This window comes from Canis lupus, chromosome 1, assembly GCF_048164855.1.
Source record: "Canis lupus baileyi chromosome 1, mCanLup2.hap1, whole genome shotgun sequence".
In the NCBI taxonomy this organism is placed as follows: domain Eukaryota; kingdom Metazoa; phylum Chordata; class Mammalia; order Carnivora; family Canidae; genus Canis; species Canis lupus.
Window position 1 is genome coordinate 42,666,318 of NC_132838.1, and position 13,481 is coordinate 42,679,798.

At 37.6% G+C, this 13,481-nt stretch overlaps 1 protein-coding gene and 1 pseudogene across 4 annotated transcripts in view; both read right to left on the minus strand.

Annotated features, from left to right (window-relative positions):
* The window catches only part of RMND1 (required for meiotic nuclear division 1 homolog), a 44,591-nt gene that overhangs the window by 19,992 nt on the left and 11,118 nt on the right, over window positions 1–13,481 (minus strand). For all 4 annotated transcript variants that reach the window (XM_072827899.1, XM_072827883.1, XM_072827906.1 and 1 more), the window contains 4 exons: window positions 10,439–10,547; window positions 8,370–8,445; window positions 4,021–4,060; window positions 1,916–2,016 (listed from right to left, as the gene is read on the minus strand). In XM_072827899.1, the coding sequence (XP_072684000.1) occupies window positions 1,916–2,016; window positions 4,021–4,060; window positions 8,370–8,445; window positions 10,439–10,547 (326 nt within the window). The remainder of the gene's footprint in view (window positions 1–1,915; window positions 2,017–4,020; window positions 4,061–8,369; window positions 8,446–10,438; window positions 10,548–13,481) is intronic.
* LOC140609092 (U4 spliceosomal RNA) lies at window positions 2,078–2,202 on the minus strand (annotated as a pseudogene).

The following is a 13,481-nucleotide window of genomic DNA, read 5'->3' on the forward strand; positions in this document are numbered from 1 at the left end:
GAGGAGCCTGCTTCTCCCTCTGCCTGTGTCTCTGCCTCTCTCTCTCTCTCTCTGTGTTGCTCATGAATAAATAAAATCTTTAAAAAAATAAAAAATAAAAAAATAAATGTTTTATACCCTTTGATCCAAGTAATTCCACATCTAGGAATTTATCCTAAGGAAACAATTAGAGATGCAAAGAAAGATCTGTGTGGGAAAAATTTTTTGACAGTCAAATGTTTAACAGTAAAAAATTAAGAAAGAAACTAAATGCTCAACAGGGGAATGGTTCACTTATAGCAAATCCACATGGCAAAAATTAATAAGCATGTTTTGATATTTTGTAGAAAAGGAACATGATCACAATAAATTGCTAACTGATCACATGGTGAATATAAAGCTATCTATACAATGTGACCTAAAGCCACAATGATATGGTGGAAACAGGGAGGGAGGTGGGGAAGCGGTAAAAAAAGTGAAGTGCACATGTGAGGGCTTTGGAAGGACTGGGAATTTGGGAATAGAAATGTCAAAAGCAAATAGGAAAAATATAGGGTAAACCGTATGGAAGATTGAAGCAGGAGAGGGGCAAAGCTGTGGACCAGGAGGCCTAATGGAGAGCAGTGAGGTACAATGTGCTGACAACCTCAGGTGCAAGGAAGAAGAAAAGAGGAGAAAGAGCAGAGTCAATAGGATGCTTTAATGAAGAAGCCCAGCCAACACCACAGAACTGCTGGAGTCAGCAAACAGCTGGAATCATTGGCAGGACTCACGTAACAGCCACAGTGGTGGCAGCTATGATGGGCTTTTTGACAAAACCAAATATGGGATCTGGGATCCAAAGAAATCTCAGGTGGGGACTTTACCCCTCCACAGACTATGAGGTAATAAGTGAGCATGCCTGTGTGTGTGTCTGTAAGTGCCCAGGAACAGTCTAATCTGGATGTAGAGTACAGAAGGGAAGTTCCGGGGAAACAACCACAAGGCCGAGTGCTTAATAAGAAAATGAATAACATTCTATTAGCTCTTCCTCTGTTGTGTCTCTCAGGTTCACAACCTGACTTTCAAGTATATACACTGTGGGCCCAGGCCCTCACTCACTGGTCAGGTGCCCAAGGGCAGGACGAAACATCTCCAAACCTTGTCCAAAAGCTGGCTAATGCCATTTGCAGGGTTTTTTTTTTTGTCAGGATTAAACGAAAGGATGCCTGGTAAGCACCCAGAACAGTGCCTGGTGCAGGGCGAGTGGTTTATCTTTGTTGGCTGTTATTATTTAGCTCTGATCCCATCTTGTCTGTCTACAGCTGGTGTCTCTTCCAGATTCTCCTAAAGCTCTGCTTTCATCACTTCCTTTCTTCCATTCTTAATACAAAGAATTCTTTTTCCGTGTTCCACTAGATAGGTCACTCCCCGAAGAAAAAGGCATTGCAGTTTTGATCACATTGCCTTCTCTCCACCCTGACATGTCTCCTCATCTCTCCCTGCTTGCTGAGACAAGAAAGTCAGCTGGTATGCTGCCTACCCATGCACCTTCCCTGAGAATGCTGTGAGGCCCCCACTTCCTGCAGGCATCCCCATTTCTTAGATCACACCCTAATCTGTACTCAAAATCAACAGGGAAAAAACGGACTTACTTATGAGAAACCTTTACTATAGTTACTTGACAGGTTCATTTTGATGAAGGCAGAGCATTTTACTGATTTAGGTTGCTTAGGACACTCAATCATTTTGGGATTAAACTATCTACTTGTTTTAATTTATGGGTAGCCTAACAAGTGCAAACCATCATGTTTACCTACTAATATTTATTATATAGTTTAGGCTTTTTATTTGTACCAATAACCTTTTTCTTAAAATCAGTCTCCAGACACATAAGTTGTTTATCACCTCCAAGTTATGCCAAGTGCCCTTTCCGTAAACTCGATAAAATGCTTACTCTGTCTTTATGTAGGTAAGCTCTTCATTTTCCCAGTGCACCAGCGCGATTTCATAGGGCTGGATTTCATGCTTTTCTAAGACCTGCATCACATGCTTCATCTAGGAAAGAAGGAAGACAACCCAAAATTATACCTGACTCTCTCAGTACAAAACTATGGTACAGTGTTAAATGCTTATAATATTTTTCATCACATCAGATGACGTTTCTTCTGTTTAGTTTTTAATTAACAATACTTGTGCCTCAGAGAAACCTCATTGGCTACGATCCTGCCACTGAGCGAAGGTCTTCTGTTTAGTTTTTAAGGAAAAGGCAAATTCTTTGTGATACTAAATTCATCAAGATAATATATTGTTTTTATATTTAGAAAACACAGATTAACAAAAGGAAAAAAATTAAAATTATCTTATTCCAGAACCTAAAGAAAACCAACTAATTAACATCATGGTTTGTATCCTTTAAATCTTTAAAAAAATATGTAAGTTACATACCTGTAAAAATTTAAACTACATAAAGGTAAAGAAAAGTGACAGTCTCTCTGCTTTCCTGAATTCTTAACTCCCAAAGGTAACCCTCACTTAATTTGCTGCATATCCTTCCATACCTTATTTTTTAAAAATGGGTATATGTATTTGCTTTTTATAGAACATGAGATCATACTGCGCATGTAAACATTTTCAGTGATATTCTCTTAATTCAGAAACGATTTATTTAAGCTTCTTCAATGTCCACCCACAGATTATTTCTACTCTCTACTGCTACAAGGGCACAAATGTACTATTTTTATGTGTGTATCTTCATGGTCTTATGGGGCTATTTCCTTAGGAACTGCTAGATCAAAAGACATGCACACTTACAATTTTGATAAATGTTGCTAAACTCTTAGCAACATTTTTTTCCAGTTTTAGAATCCAAATATTTAGGAGAGCATTCTTAAAAAATATTGGGTATTATCAGCTTTTTATATCTCTGCCACTTCAAACAGCCAATTTTTCTTAATTTATTAGTCATTTATATTTGTTTTTTCTTCAGGAAAACCCCACCCTACCATTGCCGTGTGTACGTGTGTGTGTGTGTGTGTGTGTGTGTGTGTGTGTGTAGGGAAGGTATATTACCTTTTAGTAAAACTGGGATTGTATGAGGCATGTTTTTTCACCAGCTCTGGCATTATAATGGTTATATTTTATAATCTGCTCTTTTAATTTAGGCAATTTCCTAGGAATAGATATTTTTCTACATGATTTTTAAGAACTGTAGTATATCCTATGGAGATATTTAATAAACTGCCTATTACATATTTTGGTTATTTCTAATTTGACCACAGTAAGTAGTACACTGATGAACATATCTGTACATCACTTATCACACATAACTGTGATTATTCCCTTTAGATAATTTTCAAGATGTAAAAACTTTGCTGAGTTAAATATAAAGCTTTGATGTGTATTACCAAACTGTCTCTAAAAAGACTGTAATAGTAGTAACAAACTGTGATTGAGATAACAAAGAAATTATTTCCTGTGCATGAGTAGGTTCTAGAAAACTTTATTTATTTTTAAAAGATTTTACTTATTTATTCATGAGAGAACAGAGAGAGAGAGAGAGAGAGAGAGAGAAAGGCACAGACACAGGCAGAGGGAGAAGCAGGCTTCATGCAGGGAGGCCGACATGGAACTCGATCCCAGGTCTCCAGGATCAGGCCCTGGGCTGAAGGTGGCGCTAAACTGCTCAGACACCCGGGCTCCCCGAAAACTTGATTTAAAATAAGATTTAGTGCAGCCAGCTTCCACTGAATTGTATTTCACTTTTTAGATTATTATGTACAAAGTATACGTCTTTCTGTCTGCAGTGTAGCTAGGATTGTTCTGATTCTCACAAATTAGGTAAGTCCAGGGGATAAAAAAATGGACGAAACTTGTAAGCCAAAATACAATCACTTTAGAAGACAAAAATGCTAGGATAAATAATGACACATAATGCAGAGCAAATAAGTTGTGAATTATCTGCTAATTTATCTTCTAGTGGTTTGATTATTGAGTGATAATTAACAATTCTTTTTCTCAGAAAACTAAATTTTTATATTTTTATACTTTATATATACTTACAGTCTTGTCTTTCACATTCCAGAACACAGCAGCTCCTTCTCTGATTTAAAAGAATAAAATAATCAACTAAGTTAATGCTGGAATATATTCTTTAGGGCCATACATAAAGCTATGCTTAGGTAACTTCTACAATATATCCAGAAGGCAATTTTTAAAAATGTGATTTATTACTTATTTGACATTATGGTTCCTAGACGGATTTGCTAAAACAAGAGCTATTATTGAACTCTTGATAAAACCTGAGCTCCCCCAAATTCATGACTTCTCACATGGCTTGCAGAATAAATATTATTGTAATACTATATAACTTCATGTATCTAGACTGTTTCATACCTGGTTCAATTCTGATGTACAGAATAAGGAAAATTTTGGGACCCGTCTTAGCTGTCATTAGGCAGATTCTGCTATAGGAAAAGAATAAAGGATCATGCTTTTAATAGTTGTGGAATAAAGAGACTGAGATAAATTAAAGCCAAAGATGGCTAAAAGCACCCATGGAAAAATGCCACCCATCCTTACAGTGCTTGGAGCAGTACAATGAAGCCATCTAGTTCTGGCTTTGAAAGAATATAGGGTCTAAAAACTATGAATGAACTTGTTTTGATTCCTAAAGTTTGACATGGTGAACTGTTTTTGGTGGTAAATAAAAAAAAAAAAAATGAGAGAGAGAGAAGAAAAGAGAGAGAGAGAAGTTATAGCTCTGAGTTACTACTGCACTGGAGGAAGGAAAGGTGGAAATGAAGGAGAAGGTAAAAATTCTGTGGTCCCCGACCGTTATTTAAATGTTTCTTGGGATCCCTGGGTGGCGCAGCGGTTTAGCGCCTGCCTTTGGCCCAGGGCGCGATCCTGGAGACCCGGGATCGAATCCCACGTCGGGCTTCCGGTGCATGGAGCCTGCTTCTCCCTCTGCCTATGTCTCTGCCTCTCTCTCTCTCTCTGTGCGTGTGACTATCATAAATAAATAAATTAAGAAAATTTAAAAAAATAAAAAAATAAAAAAATAAATGTTTCTTAAGCACCGTGCTTAGTATATGTATGGATATGAGTGTTGCATCAAATACAAAGATGAGTATGGCCTAGTTCCTATCCTCAAGGAATTGTCAATTTAGAAAAGACTGACAGATAGACCTCTAATTGTAGTGTGGCGTGGTTGGTGCTCTGGTTGTTATGCAGCTTGTACTCTGGGATGTCCATGGGAGGGACACAGTTCTCACAGGACGAGTAGGACTAGCCAAATGAGACAATGGGAAGTGGCAATACGGCAGAGGGAACACTCTGGCTCTGTGAGGAGGTATGAGGAGCACGACAACATCTCAGAATAGATAGCTAGTTGTCTGCAAGGCTGTGGATGCGGGCAAGCAGGAGGCAATCAGACCAGAGAGACAGTGACAAGGAGTTTAGTCCAGTTCCACAGAATTTTAAGAAGGAAAGTGGAGTGATCCAAAGCACCTACTGAAAAATGATCCTGTTTATATACAGGCAAGCAGACTGGCAGAGGGGTGAGTGGACAGGCAGGGGGACCAGAAAGCAAGCTGGGCAACCAGCCAGTGTAGGATCTATGATGTAGATGTGATTGGTATCTAAAGCCACAGGTGGAGTATTCTTAGTTCAGACTATCACTTCTAGGCAGATGAGAAATCTGGGGATCATACCCTTGTCCCTTCAGGGAGCTGTGCTATGCAGTGTGGTACTCAGAGACCATGTGGGCTGTGGAGCACTTGAAATGTGCCTGGTACACACCAAGTAATGCTGGAAATGTAAAACATGCACTGAGTTTCAAAGACTTACTATGAAAAGAACAGTGTAAAAATCTCATTAATTATATTGACTGATCACATGTTGAAATGAGAGCATTGTAGATATGTTGGTTAAATAGAACACATTATTAAAATTATTTTCAGGCAATATAATGCAATTCATGTTCAAATTCAAATCTTTTTTTCTAACTTTTAAAAATGTGGCTATTAGAAAATGTATCATTACATACGAGGCTTGCCTAGTGTTTCTACTGGATGGTGCTAATATAGAGGACCTCAGAAATCCAAATTCCTCACTGAGTTAAAGGGGATGCTATTCTACTTGGGCTGAATGTTGAACTCTTGATTATCTCCAAAGTTATGTCAAAAGAAGGTAAGGCACTGATGGGAAGCAAGCTGGAGCTGCCAGTTATCATCAACTACACAAAATGATATCACAAACATTTTATCGAAGTTTGGGTTCTTCCAGACATTCTATGTGTTTCTCTTCTGCCACAGAATAGTCCCATGACTGTGGTTAATTCCCTGAATCTCTCTCACATTAAAAAAAAAAAAAAAAGAAAAAAGAAAAGAAAAGAAAAAAAAAACTCTCTCACACTGAGTTTCCCCAGCTCCTTAAGAGCTGTGAGGACAAACAAAATTATTTTAAGTGGTTTCTATTATCATAATCATTCTCAATCAGCTACTCGGGAGTATCTGGTATTAAAACAACCTTTAAATAAAAGGATTAAGTTTATGTGACTCAAGGTTCTAGTCTGAAGTCTCTGGAGGGGTAAGGTGGTCTGAAATTATAGCAAAGGAGCTACAGAAGGAGAAAAAAAGGAAGAAAAGACAGAGGGGTGGGAGCATGAGTCTGATAAGGAGCACTGCAGATGAAAAACAGGATACTTTACCTACTCTCAGTAAACAAAAATCCAGACTTGTAAAGACAAGCCATGGAAAAATCATTTATTTTAAAAATTGTTTTATAAGAGGATTTACCAGAAAATTCCTAAAATTGACAAAATCTCCCAGATCAAATAAGAATCTAAGGAGAAATTTAAATCACAGTAAGTTTTGAACAAATTTACTATTAACGGAGAAGGTGCACCTTAAAGTTTAAAGATCATGTTATCTGGACAGCCACATACAGAAGAATGAAACTGGACCACTGTCTTACACCAGACACAAACATAAACTCAAAATGGATGAAAGACCTAAGTGTGAAACAGGAAATCATCAACCTCTGTGACCTCGGCCATAGAACTTCTTACTAGACATGTCACCAGAGGCGAGGGGCAAAAAAGCAAAAATAAACTATTAGGACTTCATCAAGATAAAAAGCTTCTGCACAGTGAAGGAAACAATCAACAAAACTAAAAGGCAGCCTACAGAATGGGAGAACATATTTGCAGATGACATATCTGATAAAGAGCTAGTACTCAAAGTCTATAAAAAACTTTTCAAACTCAACACCCAAATAATCCAGTTAAGGCATGGGTAGAAGACACAAACAGACATTTTTTCCAAAGAAGACACACATATGGCTAACAGGCACATGAAAGGATGCTCAACATCACTCATCATCAGAGAAATACAAATCAAAATCATGAGGAGATACCACTTCACACCTGTCGGGATGGATAAAATTAGCAACACAGAAAACAACAGATGTTCGCAAAGATGTGGAGAAAGGGGAACCCTCTTACACTGTTGGTGGGAATGCAAACTGGTGCAGCCATTCTGGAGAACAGAACAAAGTTTCTTCAAAAAGTTAAAAATGGAACTACCTTACGATCCAGCAATTGCACTACTAGGTATTTACCCAAAGGACACAAAAATACAGATTTGAAGGGACACATGCACCCCAATATTTAGAGTAGCATTATCAACAATAGCCAAACTATGGAAATAGCCCAGATGTCCACTGACAGATGAATGGATAAAGAAGATGTGGTATATATACAATGTAGTATATATAGATATATAATGAGTATATATAATATATATATAACTTAATATATATGTGTATATATATATTATTCAGCCATCAAAAGAATGAAATCTTGCTATTTGCATCTATGTGAATAGAGCCAGAGTGTACTATGTTAAGTGGAATAGGTGAGCCAAAGAAAGACAAACCAAATGAGCTCATTCATATGTGGAATTTAAGAAACAAAACAGATGAACATATGGGAAAAGGGGAAAGAAAAAGAGAGAGAGATGGAAACAAACCATAAGAGAGAGACTCTTTACTACAGAGAAGAAACGGAGGGTTGATGGGAGGTGGGTGAGAGATGGGCTAGATGGGTGATGGGCATTAAGGAGGGCACCTGTTATGATGAGCACTGGGTGTTATATTTATAAGTGAGGAATCACCAAATTCTACCCCTAAAACCAGTATTATACTATATGTTAACTGACTAGAATTTAAATGAAAATTTGAAAAAGGAAAAAAATATTACAACGTAGAAAATGTGCAAAATGCAGAAAGACAAAAATAAACAAACCGTCTGTAGTTCTACCACTCGGAGACGAAAAAAAAAAAAAAAAAAAAGACCACATTATCTGACAGCAGGCCATTTCCCAGTAAGGGTTGCTCACTTGTCCTACCTGAAGAAGAATATTGTTCCAGGATCGCCTTCTTTTGCCGAATGCTCCACACCCATCACCAAAATATTTGCTGCATCTGTGATTTAAAATAAATGAGTGAAAAGCTACAATCAGAAACTGATACAAGGTTTAGGAGTCACCTATGAACTTTTAATAATGTATTTATGATCATTCCTTCATATACCATTGAGTGTTCAGTAAGATTCTACCCAATTTTAGGTTTCTGAAAGTATTTGACATTTGAAAATGAAAAGACTATATGAAATTACTTTCACAAAACACTGAAACACCTGTGACACTATTATTAGTACTATTTAAAACTACTCACTGACACTCATTTTCATTCAGTAGTCACTAGTCCAGTTAATAATTATTAGAAGTCTTAGTTTTAATACAACTAAGATTCAAGACTTAAATTATCTACAAAATTCTCTTCTTTTAAATACCATTTTATTAAAAATATAATATACAAAACAACTCATTTTGATGAATTTTAAATTATATAGAGAAAATATACAGAAATGAAGATATTGACCATTTCAAAACATATCTGAGTTCAATTAATCATGAGAACTACCACAGTAGCCACCCATAACTATTTTAATATTTTAACCTTTCAAATATTATTAAATATACATATTATATACATATATTCATCAATGAGTAGTTGCTTTCTATATAAGCATAGTTAATATTTGTTATAAGTATGTAAATATTCTACAACAAATTATAAACATACATGAATATATCAATACATATACTAATATTAATACGCAAAAAATTATATGTAATTTCTTAACCAAAAAGTAGGACCAACAAAACTTCAAGTTTCTAATAGAGGTTGGGGTACAGGGTGTTCAGATAAAGACCAAATTCTAAACTACCATTTTTGGGTGAGTTCTAACTTCCTTAGGCACTACATCCTACTGAGGGTAAAGTTCACCCATGTAGCCAAGAGCAACGTAAATGAAATAGAAAAGACCTGCCAGGGCTGCGGGACTGGTGCTAGAAGCTAGCCAGGGTAACAGGGTCACCCTGCTGACACCCCTTGGAATCAGCCAAGGATATACCTGGGAAATTTTTTTATCTTCAGGGTTCTGGATATAACTCTGTTTTTGTCAGTCAATTTATGTTTGTTTCTGCCATCAAACAGCACAAAGAGTCTGTTTCGATCCCTGAGGCTGAAAGAGCACAATGACATTTCAAGAGTTTCTCATGGGGTCAATGACTCTTTGAAGAATTTTCTATGTAGCAGGGAGGTTTTCAACCTGCTAATTTTGCTACCTTGTGGTAAATTCATGAATTTCCATCAGAGTGTTCCAAGTTACTTATCTTTTAATATAAAATAGGCTTTTTTTTTCCAAGAATCCTTCCTGATATTATCCTAAAGGCCTCTTTTTTATTTTAATTCTCTTTTTAAATATTCTTTGTAGTTCTCTTTTAGTTCATTTTGTTAGTTTTAAAGTATCAGATTGTACTGGTAAATTTTTCTTTAAAGGCTCTCCCCCATATTTCTGTCAATTGCATGGTTCTATAATACTGAAACAACTTTTTAATGCAATAGAAATGAAGTGTCACAGACTTTGATCATCCCAAATCACAGTGATCCTACAAATAAAGCTTAATAAATCATACTAATTTTAATCTGTGAACTAAGTTCTCTGTAAATACATTTTGATTTCTTATCTTTGCCATTTGTATAAAGAGACTCAACATTTTTGTGATAATCTTTTATTTTTTTAAAAGATTTAGTTTAGAGAGAGAGACACAAAGAGAGACAGCATGAGAGTGCAGGGGGTGGGGAGGGGCGGAGGGAGAGGGAGACAGTCCCAAGCAGACTCCCTGCTGAACACAGAGCCCGATGACCTGGGCTTGATCTCATGACCCTGATAATGACCTAGGTCAAAAATCAAGAGTTGGATGCTTAACTAAGGGCACCACCCAGGTGCCCCTTGATATAATCTTTTAAAAAGAAAATGGAATGTAAACAAATGCATATTTAAGGTATATCAGAGGAAAATTATTTTCTCATACGTTTTAACATACTTGGCCCCAGGTTCAAGATGTACCTCTAGGCAAGCTTGTTACTTCAACATATCCACGGGAGGTCAGATCTTGAGAGAGAGTCCCGAGATGATATTCATCTGCAGTTGCAAATGCTGTGCAGTGCATCAGGTCCTGTGTTGGCGAGATTAGGATGACATGGGTTACCAAGAGGTTAAAATGTCTGTGATGGCTATCATCTTCCAGGACTCCATTTTGCAAAGCAAGCACTTGAGAGTTTTCAATAGACATCTCAAAAGTTCATACAAGAGGTTCCATAAGGGTGAAGAGAAAGAAGGTATAGGGAGACAGATTTCAGACCAATCTGTGAAAGGACTTTCTCTTGCCAGCCACCAAAAAGATGTAATGCGCTAACCAGAAAAGAGAGCTGCTCCCCCAGTGGTAGTGTTGCAAGCACAGATTGAACAAAAGATATGGAGAGGAATAAGGCATCATATGGCCCTGGGTGGAATGATATTTACAGTCTCTCCAAACCTTTTGCTTCCAGGACTTTTTCACAGCAACATAATTATTAGAGGTCATCTAATTTGTCACTAGCCTTCTACAGCAGAGATTATTTCAAATCTACAAAGGAAGCACAGAACTTTTACTCTGGTTAATATTAAATAAAAAGTTCTGTTTATCTGAGAATGTGTCCCAGTTTCATTAGTGCATGTTATCTTGCCTGTGTACAAACATGTACATCTGTGCTATGTATGTCTATATAGTACAGAACATGGCACAACACAGTGCTTCTGTCACATTGTAAGTCACAGCCCATCAGTGAGTTCCTGCTACCGATTGAGGTGGCTCAAACCAGCTTTTAAAAAAATTAAATACAATAAAATAGAAAATGTTACAGTCCATTATTCAGAGTAAAGCTAAATGTTATTTTATGAAATTTTTTTGGTCACTTATGTGTGTCTAAGTATGTATAACAGAAAATATATTTCTCACTAGGGGATGAAGTCAATTAAGATTAAAAGCTATTGGCAAAGGCTTCATGGGTTCAGCACAGAATCTGAATAGTATTTTTTAAAAAATCAGAATGACAAAATGCCTATTACAGAGTTGTGAAGTTGAAACAAGCTGATGTCAGCTGCTCAAAATCATGGCTAGCACAAACGATCAATTATTTGTTAGATTATAGTCATTTCTGTTGCATGTACAGGTATGTTTAAACCATCAACATTTATGGGAGGTGAAAAAGTTTATCTAGTAATTTACATCTGAATTTTCATATGGTCATCATTTTATATTTCTGATCAGGACATGAGTGATTCTATACTCATTTGATATATATGCTGCTTTTGCCCATCACTGGTTAAAAGAGGTTTATGAGTCACTGATTCAAAATTTCCTCCTAAAAAAAAAAAAAAAAAAAAAAAAAAAATTTCCTCCTAAGAGTTCTTCATCTCAGCATTGAACTCTTTCCCTTTGTGTTACGTGCCTAGTACAAAATTTCAGAAAAGTAGTATATTTATTCCTTCCGGTATCCCACATTTGTTACCTAACTCCTGGTCCTATCTCAAAGAAATGGCCTAACACTGCTTTGCCTTTTCCTTAGTCTGTTACACTGTTTTAATGTGTGGTTTAAAAAGTAGCAGAGTAATAAACAGAGGACCTGAGAATACACACAAACTGAAAAGCCTAAAATCAATCAAATATCCACTCATCAGCAAAATGATTTTAACTTAATTGTGGGGGGATAAAGAAAAGGAAAGTCAGATGCAGAAATTGTTGTTGAAATGTGAGGATAAATGGATGTAGCACCCCTTCTTTTTTCAGGTAGGCTGATAAGCTGATTCCCAGAGTCACCATGAAGGGTAAGAACATACTGATACACAAATCATATGGATCCGTAGAGCCAGAGTATACATGGTATAGATTACAAAGGCATCAATTACATGCTCCAGGTTTAGAACTGCTAGCAGTTATCTGTTCAAGGCTCCATGGCGTTAGAAAGAGCTGATAGGACATGTGATTAAGCCGGATCAAAGAGAGGAATCCTGGTAACAGGCATCAGGGAAGGCCACAGTGGGTGGGCTCGGTTCTGCAGGAGACCCAACAAATTTATCGAAGCTTGCCAAGAAAAATCAGTCTATTAGGTTGGATGTCAGAATTACTCCTGCGACTACTACACCTGACACGCTTTAGTCTGGGCTGGAAGGAGAAGGGCAGGGGGCACAAAAAGGCAAGAGATGAGGAGAGGGGTGCCCGGGTGGCTCAGTCGGTTGAGTGTCCAACTCTTGATCTCAGCTTAGGTCTTCTTTTTCCTTTAAAGATTTTATGTCTTTATTCATGAGACACACACACACACAGAGAGAGAGAGAGAGAGGGAGAGGCAGAGACACAGGCAGAGAGAGAAGCAGGCTCCTGGCAGGGAACCCAATGTGGGACTCGATCCAGGACCCTGGGATCATGCCCTGAGCCGAAGGCAGACACTCAACGGCTGAGCCACCCAGGCATATCTGTTTTGTTTTTTTTTTTTTTAAGATTTTATTTATTTATTCATGAGAGACACACAGAGAGGCAGAGATACAGACAGAGGGAGAAGCAGACTCCTCACAGAGAACCTGATGTGGGACTCGATCCCTGGACCCAGGATGATGCCCTGAGCTGAAGGCAGATGCTCAAATGCAGAGCTACCCAGGTGTCCCTCAGCTCAGGTCTTGATCTCAGGGTTGTGAGTTCAAGCCCTGCACTGGGTTCCACACTATGTGTGAAGGCTACTTAAATTTTTTTAAAAAAATTAAAAGAGATGAGATAAGGGGGCCCCAGTCCCAGAACTATTCTAGTGGAGGATCTTTCCAGAACTGTACTGAAAATGGCAGAGGCTGATTGTCTCTAGAATCAGAATTGTAGACTGGCAGCTCAGAGAACTAACCAACTCAAGAGCTGACCCATCCAGTGTTTTGAAGATTTGAATTCTTCATCAACAACGAATTAAAATTTCACACAAAACCCAGATTTCCACCACCTTCTGATCAAGTGGAATATCTGGCAATGATCAACTAAGATTGGGGGGGGGGGTGTGTGTCTAGTTCTCCAGTCAACCCAGTCCCTCCC